Genomic DNA, 14,737 nt, shown 5'->3' with positions numbered 1-14,737 from the left:
GACCGACGTCAATTTCGATGACTTTGTTTACGAGCCGGCTGAATTGCCAAGTGTTTACACAGGATTCTAATAAAAACGATAAAGTAGGTTACACTTGAGAAAAACACGCTTGAAAAATATTTACTTTGATGTTGAATTGTTTCCAATTGTGTAAAGAGTACTCTAATGAGATCATTTAAATAATGAGTAGATGATTTTGATTGTGCTGAATAATGTAGGTATAAGTTTATAAATTATAATGTATTATACATTATTATAGCTAGAACTTTATAGCGATATAAATTGAATTAAAATAAAGAGTCCCTTTTTGGATGGGCATCATCAAAAAGATGTTATTTGTGGGAATCATTTGAATGTTAATATAATTATATAAAAACCCTTTCGGTCCTTTTTAGGCTATCCTATGAAAGTTCGGTTATAATCTGATCAGCGATTTGGGATAGTTAAAAAGACGAAAAAACAAACAAAACAAAAAAAAATATTTTGTAAAACTAACAGAAGGTATTGATTTTTGGTTAACACTAAATATATTAGCAAAAATAATATGGCTTTTAGTAAAACAACAGTCCTTTTTCAACGAAATAAGCAATTGTAAATAAAACTGTATTGGTTCTGAAGAAATGCATATAGCACTTGAATTAAAAGGGAATATTGTGTTGGACGAAAACATAGGTTTATGTTATTAAAAAAATAATGATAAGGATAAACGGCCTCTTGTCGAAACAAGCAATTTGAATTACTTACTTACTTATAACAATCAATCTAAATCTGAATGACAGTTTCTATTATATGTTCTTACAACATAATAAAGTTTCGAAAAGGAAAACATTTAACTTAAGCTACAGTTACACAATATATCTGGTTTATATTTTAAAATCAAAAGACATAAATTTAAGTAAACACATTTTTAACTCTGAATATTTCCATGAAAAATAGCTTAGTACTCTTATGATGAGTAAGAATTGATGAAAATAATAAAATTTATACAAATAGTTTTGCATGAACGCATTAATTAGGCAGTCATTAATTCAGACTTCAAGGTTCGCAGTACGTTCACCCGATGCGGTAATTGAATAGCGTCTAGGAACTGCGGTCGTCCAATTAGTAACGTTCCACACACTTCTTGTTACGCCCGAAATTCTAGCAAAGGATATTTACAGTAAAATTTACTGTATTTGTGTATCCAAATTACGTTCTCCAGTAAAAGAAACCGCCTTCCGCAATATTACCTAACATTTTCTCACATTCATCGTTTTTTTTTTCAAATATTGAACATCCGTATCACAATCACTACCTATCAGCAATATGAGTATGTTCTTTTCACAAAAGTAAAAATACATTAATTTTTTCTTTCAGCTCTCATGGATGTAACAAAATATTTTTTTAACCTTACTTCCATGTGGAGGTAGCGAGCGATATGATCTTGACCTAGTAATGTTTTCTTATTAATTTTTTCCCAAGAGGATTTTCTTTTTTTTACCTCCGTCTGAGAAAACATATTAATATAAATGTATTTGTTCTATTGTATGTAGAAAACACACAAAAAATATGGAATGAAATTCCGGTAAAAGTAATCTACTAACTTCGTAATGGATCAGCTTGGTTTTTTAGGTCTAAACCTTGTTATTGGGAAGAGAGCCTACACCGAACAATGAGACATTGGCTTCGCCTTACTTTTTATTCAATAGATTATATAGATTTCAGTTCAGTTGTAGTGTTTTTTTTTTTTAAATATTTATTTCAAAAATTATTCTTACATATTATTAATAAATTTTTAGAAATTTAAATCGTATCAAATTTTGATAGGATTCTTTGAAATTACTATTATATAAAATACATTTAATTTATGACAGGATAAACTTTTGATAATTGCTACGTCTTGATTTCTAATGCCATGTAACCAATTTATATGGTTTAAAATACAAAAGACTTAAAAGGCAAAATTGCAAAGAAAAGATTTTAAAATGACTGTAGTTTAATATTTTAAAAAAATTTGGGGCGTGTTATAGTTACTTATTAAGAAAAAAATTAAGTTTGAAATTCAGTCTGTAGTTATGCGCTTAAAACGATATGTTATCGATTTAAATCGCTTATAAAAAAAAAACATAAAATTTTAAGTGGAAAGGTTGTCTTCAAATAAAATATCCATATTAAATTCTGTTTGACTAAATGTCAATTATATGCACAGTTGATTATTTACAGAAATTTATTGATATAGGCAGTGATATTATATAACAGATAATTTGGCATTTACTTGTAAAAAACATAAAATATTACGCGTTAGAAATAACTTGTAAAATCTACAATCATAATGACATTCGTAAAATTTGAGCACATTACTGAGGGTCTTTTCTATATTAATATGGCGTAACTTAGCAAAAAAAGTATACAATAAGTTTAAGTAAACTAAATTTTAGTACAACATCTAAACATGAAATAAATTTATGGTTTTTGGATTTATTATATTGTATTTTACCCGACGTTTCTATTAATTTACAGTAATCATGATCTTGGCCAGTCAAAGTGAAAGCCTTAATGTCCTTATTTTCCATAAAATGTGTTTATAAACCAGATAAAAAATTGAGACAAATCTCAAACCAACTGTTAGTATCAAGAGAGAGAGAGAGAGAGAGAAGGCACTAGAGCTATAAAATAAATTGTCAATCCTCACTATATCCTTAAAGTGGCTTCGGATTGGACTATAATGAGGGATACTTATGAGAACCAACACGAAATCCCAAAAGATATTTGTGAGTCGGTCTCCAGACCAGACATATTTATGTATTCGTGAATTTTAAAGCGCGTTGTATTAATAGAGCTTACGATTCCTTGGAAGACCAACATGACCAAGACCATGCAATCAAGGTGAATAGGTATTACGATCTCACTAACGAACTCACTAAGAATAAGTCGTCGTAGATTTTTGCGCGATAGAAATGGGAGCGAGAGATTTAATAGCTAAATTTTTCTACAACCTACTAACAGACTTGGGCCTGTCCAGAATTAAAATCAGTTCATTCTTGGAACTTACTTCGAAGGCAGACCTAGTACCTTATTTTTAAATTGGGTTAGGTAGAGAGAGAAGCCTGGACGGTGGAGTGAGCGTTTACGGCGCGTTAGATAGGGCCCCCTTAAACCTAAAACCTGGGTCGCAAGTTCCAGGCACTGTTGAAGCTCCTCTCCCTGCAACGCGATGGACTCGCACAGTGAAGTGTATACAAACTGCATTGATTGCAGCTGTGGCTTATCGTTACAAACACGAAGAGGAACATCGCTACAATGATAAATTAAAATAATTTCAAATATTTAAAAACGTGTGCATCGTAAACAACAGTGTGTAAGAACGCAGTTACTACATCCGGTTAAAAAAAAACGAATCCTCGCCATATACAGAGATTAAAGCTCACGGTTATTGAAATAAACAAAAACACCCTTATTACAATTGAGAAGAAGGCTGGAAATTATCTGGGATTATTTCTTCAAATGCATAAAATCACATGTCTGTGATCACACAACCAATTAGCGCATTCAACGTGTCTTCAGAGCTGTACTCAAGAAAATTAAGAAATCGTTGGCGGTAGATGACACATAACAAGACTTACTGAGAGACACTCTCATCTTGTGGAGACTGTTGCTGTAAAGTGATTAAAATTCGGGTATCGTGCAATACATTAAATTGCTCAGTTAATCTGAAAACCATAGTTTTCTTTAAATGTGCACTTATGAAAATATAGACATCATTGAGTATAATATTTTGTAAATATTGATTGATTATTTTTCAATTTAATTTCTTTCGTTAAATAAACTGTCTCATGAGTTTTGAGAAATCATCGACGTTAGAGAAGAATTTATTAATTATAAGTAATAAGGCGTTAAATGGTAGTTTGACGTCTAAATTTTAAAATCGAGTTACATTTATATACATATTTAATTAAAACCATTACAAGACAATTCATATCACTCCACATTGATATAATTCTTATTTTTGTGCTAATTTACGCCGTCTTCATTAATATTCTAACTATTGTATCTATTCTATATATTTTTTAATAACAAAGTAGACTACATATCAAAAAAATATTTATAATTTAAATTTTGTTCACAATTTTGTTTCGTGCCTAGAATATCCTTATAGGCCGCGAGTAATTCGAGTCAAATACCAAAACCTCTTAAATATTCACAAATTCACTTAACAATTCCTACATCTTAATCCTTAGTTAACAATTAAATATCTTATGTTGCTTGCAGCAGTCTTTATTGTCATTTAAACATGTATAGTAAAATCTCGTCTCTCCTGTTCCTGCCGCTGTTGGTATCTGAAACAAATATTTAGTTTAGCGACATCTTTATGGATTGTAGACATCTACTTTGTACACAGACAAGCGTATATCGTTAAGACTGCTTGACGTTTCCATTTTAAATATCCAGATGGAGCTATTGGCTATTTTGTAGCAATATTTTATATATAAATTATTTTTATTTAGTCCTCGGTTGTGTAACTTTATATGAGACAAATTTTATTTATCAAAGATATTTTTTTAATATTGAATTTTGGTCATTAGAGGTTGAATTTTCTACTTTTTTCTAGAAGTGAAAACTGATAATTATAATTAATTGTGATACACCTCATTTTTAATTTCACCGAAGATAAAATTAATTATAATAAAACTATTATTTTTCGGGTTTACTACCCGAAAGTAAATCGGAAAAATATTCGTTTTATTTTAATACTCGCGAAAGTCTTAGCTAGCATTAAAGAATTCATTTAATTCTATATTTATAAATGTATGTAAGGATGTAATATCTATAACCTAACCTAACCTAACAGATGTTTAGAACTATTGCTATCCTTTTTAGAGTAAATACCTATTAGCAGGCGCATGTCGCCTCGGTCGCCGCCGACCCTTGTCCCTCGGCCCAGAACCGGCACAAGATTCCGCGCTAGAGTCAGTGACAGGTCGGAACACTTCTTCCGTTGCTGCTTAATTAAATAAATTTCAAGTTTGAAACTACCAACTCATGACAAACTAATGTTAAACCGTGAATATATATGTCTATGATTTTCGTTAGTGCATTGTTGAGTCAAAATAATTAAACTAAGATGCTTAAACTAATTGTTTCGCTAATACCTTTATTGGGTGCAAGTGGCATTCTATACGAAACGCTAGAGGTGCACTCGGCACACGGCGACCCACTCGAATCGGAGTCCGATTCTGTCCGTCGCACCATCAATGTCATTGCACGAGATAATGTGTACTCATCTGAAGTAGTAGTAATTATAATAGCAGGTTATCGATAAAACTTTTAACAAATACTAAGGTCACTTAAATAAGAATTACCAGAATGAGCTGGTGAGCGATGCGTGTGGTTGCGGGGTGGTGCGGCACTAAGTGGTGCAGGTTCAGCGCGACCGAACGTCCGTAGAGTACCGGCAGCAGCTTCACCCGTGCTGCCACCCGACATACTGAATGTCGCATATGGACTGATCTCGTACATTTCTGTGGGAAGTTACTCATGTAGTGGCGTCTCTATGGTTATTTTAGTTTAAAATATTCAAATTATTATTATTATTATTGCAATTTTTTTTATTTTGCTTGTTTTTAGCATTTCTTTGTTTGACGATATCAGACGTACGAATGTGTAGAAGTTATTTTGTTCTTACCTTGTTGCTCTTTTTTATTGGCACTTTTAATTGGGGAAGATGTATATACTTGCTGACAATTCTTTCTATTGTCGCGCTTTTCTACCGATTTGTCTTCTTCTGATACACCACTTTGCTCATAGCCTTTGCTAAAGCAGGGTTTTGTTGCACTAGGAATTAAATTAATTGTACACTTTGTAGATAATATTAAAACTTGCTAGATAATTACCAATTTAAATTGCCAGACAGACCGCTTTCTAAAGCGATTTTTTATATTAAGATGATTTGAAGCTGCCTTCTATCATACCTTCTTTTATAGGCGAACACACCAAGCAATAATAAGGCAATAAACAGAGCAGCTGCGATAGCTAGCAGCACTACACCACTGCCCGATGACACGTCCTCCTCACCACCAGGTGGGAATTGAGCTGGTGCTGGGATACGCTCTGTAAAATAAAAATATTTTTAATATTTTGAATTTTACTATGGAATATGAATATGAATATTTCAATAAACAGCATACCTCCACCCTCGGTTAGTGTTGAAAAATAATATGTTGCAGTTGTAGAGCCCGCAGTGCTGAGAGCGATAACCTTTAGATGGTACCACTTTGCTGATTGTAGACTACATAGCGATATTGGTTGAGGATCCAGTCCTATGGTCTCCGATCTCCATAAAGATTCCTCAAAAGATCGAATGGAGACCATAAAGTGTATGAGCGGACAACTATTACTATCCCAGGTCAGGAAATTCAGTCGAACGCAGCTACTGTTGGTCGTGATTAGATGTTTTTCTAACGCTGGTTTTGATACTGGAACGGAAGTTAAATATCCTTTTGTTGAAAATAATATTTTTGCTGGCAGAAATAAGTTATTAAAAATATTTTTGAAGTTATACTTCTTTTGGCGCGTTGAAGAAAAATGATGAGAGTGAATTTTTACGATGCGCGCGCACACCGACAGATAAATTCTACATCGTGAAGTTAGTTCTAGGTGGTATGAAAATTGATAACTATGTTCAAGTTGTATATTCTAGTATTTTCATATTGAGAACACGTGTTTCATGACAGTACAATTAAACATTTATTTATGAATAAATAAATATTATTTTGGTGTTTTTATTTTTTTTTTCGTTTTGTTTCATTTCTGATATATTAACAAATTTTATGTATAAATAAAAATAATTAATAAATTTTTCAATACTTGTTTATATTAACCTTAAATGCTGAGTGTTTATTCTATCTTTGATTTTAACTATTTGTTAAAATTTGATTTATTGAAATTTTTGATTAATTTTAATATTTATCGTTAATCACTACTGCATTTTAGTTATTTTTTTTCCATACGCCAAAGAAGTATAACTTCTAACGCGTGTACATAAGTACCCACACCATTTTTTTAACCATATGTCAAATTCACTCAACAATTTAACAAGAGTGATTAATTTATATGAAAGAAGATTTTTTGGATTGGTTTTTAGGATAAGACGACGTTATCATATTTTCTAATAATGGCCAATAAAAATTTAAAGACTCCCGCTAAAATTAATAACTCAAGCTACTATTTTTCCCAAGGAATAGTAATATTAATAAAGACCCTTTTTAATTTATCCAACAACACCTCTGAGTAATGTGATTCCAGAAAATTAAAGCGTTGATTTCGCTTACCTCCTCCGCTTGCAACGGCGGCAAGCACTTCACTAGGGTGCGAAACACCAGCAGCGTTTCTTGCTGTGAGTCTCAGTCTGTACTTTCCACCACACACCAGCCGCCGGAGGGCGTATGACCGAACGCTACCCCACACAAACACTGACTGCCACGGACCATCGCCTAATGCGTATTCTAGACCGAAGCCTGGTACACAAAAACTAAAAATATAATATTTACCAGGGACGGCTATTAATTTAATGCCTTAAAAAATAATTAACTTTTCAGGCTACAGATAAGTCCGTAACAATTGTATTCTAACAGAAAGGATAGTTAAAATTTTACAATAACATTGTTTTATTATAAAAAAAATATTATATTATAATATTTTTTTATATAAATATAACCAACATATATAATAAATTTTCGGTGTAAATTCTTTGTGTATTAGAATTTTCTGATTACATCTATTTGAACTTATTTAATATATAATCAAATCAGTTTGCTAAATCAAACAAAAAATACTATAATTTACATATTTTAAAAGAAATTCTGATACTAATAAATTAAAATTTTCATGGGTGCGGTTGTAAACTTTTTAATTTTACAATTGGGTTTTAAGGACGTAAATCCTTCAGACTCGTGTCATCCAAATCAGAATTGGCTGTTCAAGAAAGGTAAGTTGACGATATCCTAAACACCTTTGAAACAATCACCTGGAAGATAATAAGTAAGTCCGTCGTGTACATCTTTAACTGTCGCTAGGACTTCGCTTAAGTAACTTCATGGTCTATTTGGGGCGGTACATAAAGTTTCAGGGTCTTATCAAACGCATTCAATCCTTCTATTAAGGAAGGCAGCAAGTACTTTTAATCGCCTGCTGCCCATTTATCGGTGAATCACAGAAAGATGTGTAATCAATGGGCCTCTATATATTGCCACTAGGGGAAAAAGATGTAATTTGTAACATCCAACCCCCCACAAACTATAGTGGTTGATAGAGAAAAGGGTTGTAGGAGACGGTATCTGACGGACAGAGAAACATAACTATTCATTAGATTTGTATATTTATGTCTAGGCAAGTAAGTAAGTATTCCACGCCTAGCTCGTGCTGAATAATTGACTGATTGGTAGTCAAAGCAACTTGGTCCCAAAAAGGAGCAAAATCAGTCCTCGATAGCATTACTTGCGGCTGTTTAAGTGAGAGAGGAGGTTTGGAGCGCATTTTTTTCCTTTGGTGAGCCAGATATAAACTAATAGAAGGCTATAAAGGTATCCCGTACCGGTAGAGGGCCTAATTTACTTTTAGGAAGTGTCGACGGAGTAGCAGCAACATACGCTAGCCAACTAAATGTCTCACAAAAGTCTCCCAATCTAAGTCTGACCATATCTAGGAGAGTATAACACCATAGCGGGGATGGACAGGGTATTACAGTAAGGTTGTTAGTTTCACATTTTCATCCACATATTTTGTTAGGCCACAACTTCCATTCTTTAATCTGTGTGGGATTCTACTTTGTCAACCCCAAAAAGAGTGCACTGAACATCTCCCAGGTTTTCCCACCATTCCCAACGTTCCCCCACCCATCAGTTTTGAATCTAGCAAAAATTGACTCTATATGAATCTCCAAAACTCCCTGATCTGCGGCTTTTCATGTTTACCATTACATTGACTGAGTTTTACATCTACTCGCTCTCCCATGCATATTGAGATAGGTAAATAAATTTACCTCGGACAAAAAAGAGAGATTTATAGCATATTGTTATTATATCTATTACTATACTTTTAACAGTGGCCTTACTATCTGCATCCCCCGAGTCCCAGGCGACTATAATTGCGGCAGGTGCAGTACCAGTGAGTCTCAGACGGGGTGCAGAGGGTGGCGATAATACGCGCACTTCCCACAGTCCACGTTCCTCGCCCCACGGGTTACGCACCACGCACGTATAGTTGTCACTCATTGAAGGCTCCATTTCTATAATAAAATAATTTTTTTTTTTTCAAAAAAAACGTTAGATTGCATTATTGTACAATTTTTTTAATTGCCAATTAACAAGTTGATTATTTTTTTTTTATTTAACTTTTCCAGTTAATAATTGGTAATAGATTTGATGCAAAACTAAATCATCCGCAATTCTATAAATAATTACATTTCCTAAAACCTATAACTTTTTCATGGTTTTAAAATTTTCAAAGTATAATATAAATTTTCATATTATACTATAAACATTTTAAAACCATGAAAAAAGGATACTTTGTAATAAAAATAAACGATGCAGAATTTTCAATTGAAAAAGTGTAAAAAAGTAGATTATACAATCATTGTAAGTAGATTACTTTTGACAAAATTAACGACGTCTTACTAGGTATAACAAGTCGATGTGCTTCGATTCGTATTCGAGGGTCGGCTAAAATAGTCGGTGGTCGACGCCGGCTCCATACTCGCACGGGGGTGGGACTGCCGGCAGTGCCGCAAGGAATGACCACTTTAGAGCCTTCTTTTTGTACTATTCTTCTTGGAAATGACCATATTTTAGCACCAGCTACAAATGCAAGTACATCACAACATTATTCATGCTCATATGTACATATCTATAGTTATTTGAAATTATTACCTAATATCATATTAATATCGATACCTTGTTTTCATAAGGAACTGCTCTAAATATTTTACACTTATTACTTGATGATAATTCAAAATACGTTTTTTCTTATATCACCTCTAGTGCTGGGTTTCTTAGCAACTATAGCGCTCATTTCTCCCTCTCCGGCAGATGTAGCGGCGGTCACCCAAAAGTCATATAGCTGGTGTTCATGCAGCCCTCGTATTTCCAACATTTGTTCCTCATCCGTTTGCGGCACCATTACGTGGGAGTGCTGGCCTGTTCTGTTGGAAGTTGGTTGAGGTTTGAATATTTTTTACAAATTTGTTCCTATTATGGAACGAAAAATGTATAACTTACCTCTGTGGTCGATTATATACTGTATAGTGTCTAATTTTGCCGTTCTTCTGCGCTGGAGCAAGCCAGCTTATAATGACTGAATCTTCTGAATTTGGTACAGCTTTTATATCTGCTGGAGGTCCGGGCACTAAAATAAAAATAAATTGAAATGTCAATATATTGCTTACGTTTCGTCACTTTGTTAAGGTGACGTCACTAGATAATTGCATGTTACACAAACTTCTCATTTTATAAAGTAACTTATATAAATATTGATTATAATCAAAATAACTTTAGTTATTTATGTAACGATTTTACATATCTTCATTATACTTAAATAATGAGTCATTATTAAATGTATAATACTAAGACGCCATTTATATTAATGCAATCCTATTTATTTTATACCAACACGTTAAACAATAATTAATCAATGAATCTCTAAAATATAAAAATAATTATTAATTGTAATAATTTTAGTTACTTATATAGCTAATGTTTTTTAAATACTTAATGTTATTACACTATTGAGTTATAATGAAATAATGTTGAAGTTGGTTTGGAGTACGGCTTGGAGGATTAATAAGACCAGTTTTTATTAAACCCGTCGTACTGGAAGGATCCATTAATAAATGTCTTTTATGCTAAATTTTTTTTATTGATTTTGTGTTTATATATTATATTATTTCACGTAATGCTGATTGTACGTGTTAGATTTGTTAGGATTATAAATTAGTGAATACATTGATGACATTATTAATTATTTAAAATAATAAAGAATTCTGATACAAACTAACCGTGATTAAGACATCAGCTGTACTGAAGTCACGCTTCTTAAAAATACTTATTTAAGAAATAAGCTTTGAAGGATTTATTTTTGGATATAATTAAAAAAAGGGAACCAAATAAGTGAGAAGGCATTTAAATAAATGTATGTAACAAGGCCAATTAGAATAAAATTCCTGTAAGCCCAGAAAATTACTAAGTCAAACCAATGAATTAATTTTCAAAGGCTATTTTGCGATTTTGTAACCAATAACAATTACATTGGTTAGTTTTCTGTGGAATATTTAAGATTTAAGAGTACACGTTTATCCAATAAATTGTTTAAAAGAATTAATTAGATATGAGTTATAGAAATAAGTACCGTCATCGAGTGTATGACAGTACGCCAGTGCGGGAGGTCCGGTGCCAGCGGCAGTGCGCGCGCTCACTCGCACAGAATAGTTTCCTGCTCGGAGACCCCCGGCTTGAGCCTCGCTACCCCCAGCGCGACGACGCTCCCATACACTATCCAAAGATCCTACCTCCTGAAAGTATTGATTAAGAAATATATTAAACGACGAATATACATACATATTATTGGTAAATAAGGTAAATAAATTTTAACCTATTTTTATATTGGTATTTAATAAAAAATTTAAACAACTCTCAGATTATTTGAATCGACCGTCCCAATATGTGCGTTAAAATATTATTTTTTTTGACGTTGCAAAATAATCGATTTGAATCGAATCGATTGTGTTTGCTGATTATAATTTTTAAAAATAAAAACTGTATAATTAGATTAATACTATAAGAAAGGAAAAAACATTTTAATAACAATTTTTTAGTTAAAGGTACAAACAATCTTGTTGAATTTTGCACTTCATACCTGGTACATAATTTCGTATCCAAGAAGCAAGCCCCCTCTGGTCTGTGGCGGTGGCGGTTCCCACCAAATACGAAACGATTGTGCCGACAACGGTTCACAGCGGATATGCTGAGGTGGCGCCTCTGGAACTACAGAAATAACAACATAGTAACTTTATTTAAAACGGAATATGCTCATCGAATTAATTTGTGCTTTCATCCTATGGAACATGATATAAATTTAAATGAGGCATTGTGATTCCGCTTTTATTATCCATTTAAATGAAAGTACTACCATAATTTTTCCTGTTTTCACGATGACCCCGCTTTTAATTGTGATAATATTAATGTTATATACTCACCATCTTCAAGTGTTGTGGTAGCAAGTGGTGCACACGCTGGTCCCGCGCCTACAGCGTTAAACGCACGCACCCGTAGTTCATATCGCGAGTGTGCTCTCAATGCAGCAATTCGTGCGTTGTTTGCAGCCCATCCAGGGACTGTTAGTGCTAGTGATGCGTTATCCGTCCGCCACCATACCGCGTAGCCAAGCAACTCGCCGTTCCATGTTTCTTGGGGTGGAGGCTGAAAAAATTATTAGTATGGATGTTGACAATACACAATAGTTTCAGCGTATTTGAGAGGTTTGTTTTTGGAGGAAAATATCTGGAAAAACTTAAACATTTAAATTTATTAGGCAGTCATTTTAATCAATTAATCAGTACGAAACAAGCTTATAATATTGTTTTGTTTTGTTTGTTTTCATAGCAAAATAAACTAATTATTAATTGTAAATTAATATTTCATTTGTATCTTTTAAAAAGAATAATTAGTATTCAAAAAACTCATAAAAAACTTCCCCAAATTCTATATCTTTTCATCCATTCCATTTTTAACTAGTATTTACTGTAGACACCTTCTTTAAAAAGGTTTTGCACTTGTTAAGATAATGCGATGAAAAGTGTCGTCGTCAATTGTTCCGCTTCGTCGATTATTTAAATAGAAAGTGCTAGAGTCCTTAACTATTATTTTAGCTAATGCTAAGTGAAAATGTAGGAAAAGGTGGAAAGCCTACTATCCCAGTAATAACGTATTCAAACTTGCCTTGAAGGAATTCAAACGATAAGTGTAAGAAGGCACAAAAAGGCAAACTGTTTCCACCTGATCGTTGAACTTTATTTTTTTATATGTAATTTTTGTTACACAACTTTTTTATTGATAATTAGAATTGACTGGAAGTAAAAGTAATGATTCATTGAACTATCAATGATTGTAAAAAAAACATAGTTTGTTACAAAATAATGTTTGTCTAACCTAGAATTCCATCCGTTTGATCTAATAATTTCTTTCAAGGATTAATTATCTAACGTAATGCTTGACAATTGAAACTTTTGCACTTGTTAAAACAACTAATATATCTGAGTTGGTAGATTTAGGGCTTGGATAGTGCTATATATATATATATATTTAATTACATATATATTAATAAAAAACATTTCTGAGACTACTTATTTATAAGAACAAATATCACCTGCCACTTGATAAGCAGTTCCCCAGGAGCATCTGCTTGCACTTCGACGTGTCTAGGGGCTTCTGATGGGGCTTTAAAATTAAAATTTATTTATTATTATGCCAATTCAAACTATTATATTGTACCGAAATTTTTTCTTATTTATTCTTATCAAAATTACCTTCCTCTAATGTTTGGACTATGACTGATTCGGAATACTCGCTATCTCCTATATCATTTACTGCAGCCAGCCTTAGCGCATAAGCTGTTGCAGGACGAAGACCATCCACTCGATACTCTAGAATTACTTCCGAGTTTGGGTCCGAGCTCTCTTGTCTGAAGCAAAGTTTCACATTCATACTAATTTGTTGCAGTAAATCAATACATAGATAAATACGTAACGAATTGATATAACGTAGAAATGTTATTATTATACATAAATAAGAAGTAATAAATAACCTTTGTATAAGTAAATCGGGAGACAGTTCTCTAGTAGGGGCATCTGTCCAGTCAGCAGCGCGTCGTGCGTCACCCACCACGCGATACTGAAGGCGGTATGCACGGAGTCTTGCGTTACCGTCGTACCCGCGATGCCATGAAAGACGAGTCGCACGACCTTCACGTTTCAATATAGTAAGACCGCGAGGAGATTCCGGAAACTCTGAAAAAAAAAATGTATTTAAAGTTATATTTTTTAACAAAATTTCATTAATGAATACTGCTGTAACGTGAAAATGATTACACGAATGACTTTTCAAATCCTATAAAATCTAATGCACAGTTATAATAGATTTACCCTGTACAGCCAAGTATATGAGCAGTTCATCTCTACCATACGCGTTCTCAGCGCGACATCGGTACACGCCAGAGTCACGGCGTTGAGCGTGGGTTATGCTCAGCGTTGAACTTGCCCCGTTCTCGGATCGCTTCTCCGATACTGACACTCTAGTTACAAGACAAGTCAAACAACATTACTTATAAACGGTTCATACTAAAAAATTATATGGGTTTTGCTTACAGTTAAATAGGAAAAATAATTATCAATTAGTAATTAGGTAAGTAAGTAAGAGAAGGAACCTATATGTAGAAAGATCTAATCTCTGCATATTGTGTGTCCAGTGCAGTTGTATAGGAGCATCTCCTCTTGCGGAACATGTTAGCGCCGCACTGGACGTACGTCGCACCGACATGTTGCGAGACGAGAACTCAAAATGCGCTGGTTCTGTAAAAAGTCACAAAAGCATATGAGTATTGTAACACAATAGAACTATTAATTATATATACAAACAACTACAAATGATAAAAGATTGAAGGGTTGGTTAGCTATACTGATAACTCTATTGTTGTACATAGACGGTCGGATTTT

The 14,737-nt window shown here is 33.2% G+C and overlaps 1 protein-coding gene across 1 annotated transcript; it reads right to left on the bottom strand.

Annotated features, from left to right (window-relative positions):
• Positions 1-3,278: 3,278 nt before the first annotated feature.
• On the bottom strand, positions 3,279-14,623 carry LOC116778880 (cell adhesion molecule DSCAML1-like). Its single transcript, XM_032672949.2, has 20 exons — positions 14,449-14,623; positions 14,168-14,316; positions 13,831-14,032; positions 13,553-13,707; positions 13,393-13,463; positions 12,224-12,446; positions 11,884-12,011; positions 11,377-11,539; positions 10,251-10,377; positions 10,008-10,174; positions 9,651-9,830; positions 9,089-9,262; positions 7,308-7,493; positions 6,165-6,452; positions 5,949-6,087; positions 5,663-5,811; positions 5,340-5,498; positions 5,130-5,261; positions 4,867-4,978; positions 3,279-4,316 (listed from the first exon to the last, which is right to left on the bottom strand). The coding sequence occupies exons 1-20, from the start codon at positions 14,559-14,561 to the stop codon at positions 4,265-4,267; spliced, it is 3,069 nt and encodes a 1,022-aa protein (XP_032528840.2). The 5' UTR covers positions 14,562-14,623; the 3' UTR covers positions 3,279-4,264.
• Between the last annotated feature and the right edge of the window lie 114 nt (positions 14,624-14,737).

The sequence above is a fragment of the Danaus plexippus genome, chromosome 6, assembly GCF_018135715.1.
Source record: "Danaus plexippus chromosome 6, MEX_DaPlex, whole genome shotgun sequence".
In the NCBI taxonomy this organism is placed as follows: domain Eukaryota; kingdom Metazoa; phylum Arthropoda; class Insecta; order Lepidoptera; family Nymphalidae; genus Danaus; species Danaus plexippus.
The sequence above is the reverse complement of the archived record's forward strand: the minus strand, read 5'-3'. Positions and strand labels throughout refer to the sequence as shown.

What these genes read in the sequence shown, in the direction of transcription:
- LOC116778880 (XM_032672949.2), bottom strand. Translation starts at nt 14,561, where the DNA reads ATGTCGGTGCGACGTACGTCCAGTGCGGCGCTAACATGTTCCGCAAGA. An exon ending in CTGTCATACACTCGATGACG is followed by an intron (nt 10,378 to 11,376) that starts GTACTTATTTCT and finishes TTTTTATTTTAG; the next exon opens with TGCCCGGACCTCCAGCAGAT. An exon ending in GCCACTTGCACCCAATAAAG is followed by an intron (nt 4,979 to 5,129) that starts GTATTAGCGAAA and finishes TTAATTAAGCAG; the next exon opens with CAACGGAAGAAGTGTTCCGA.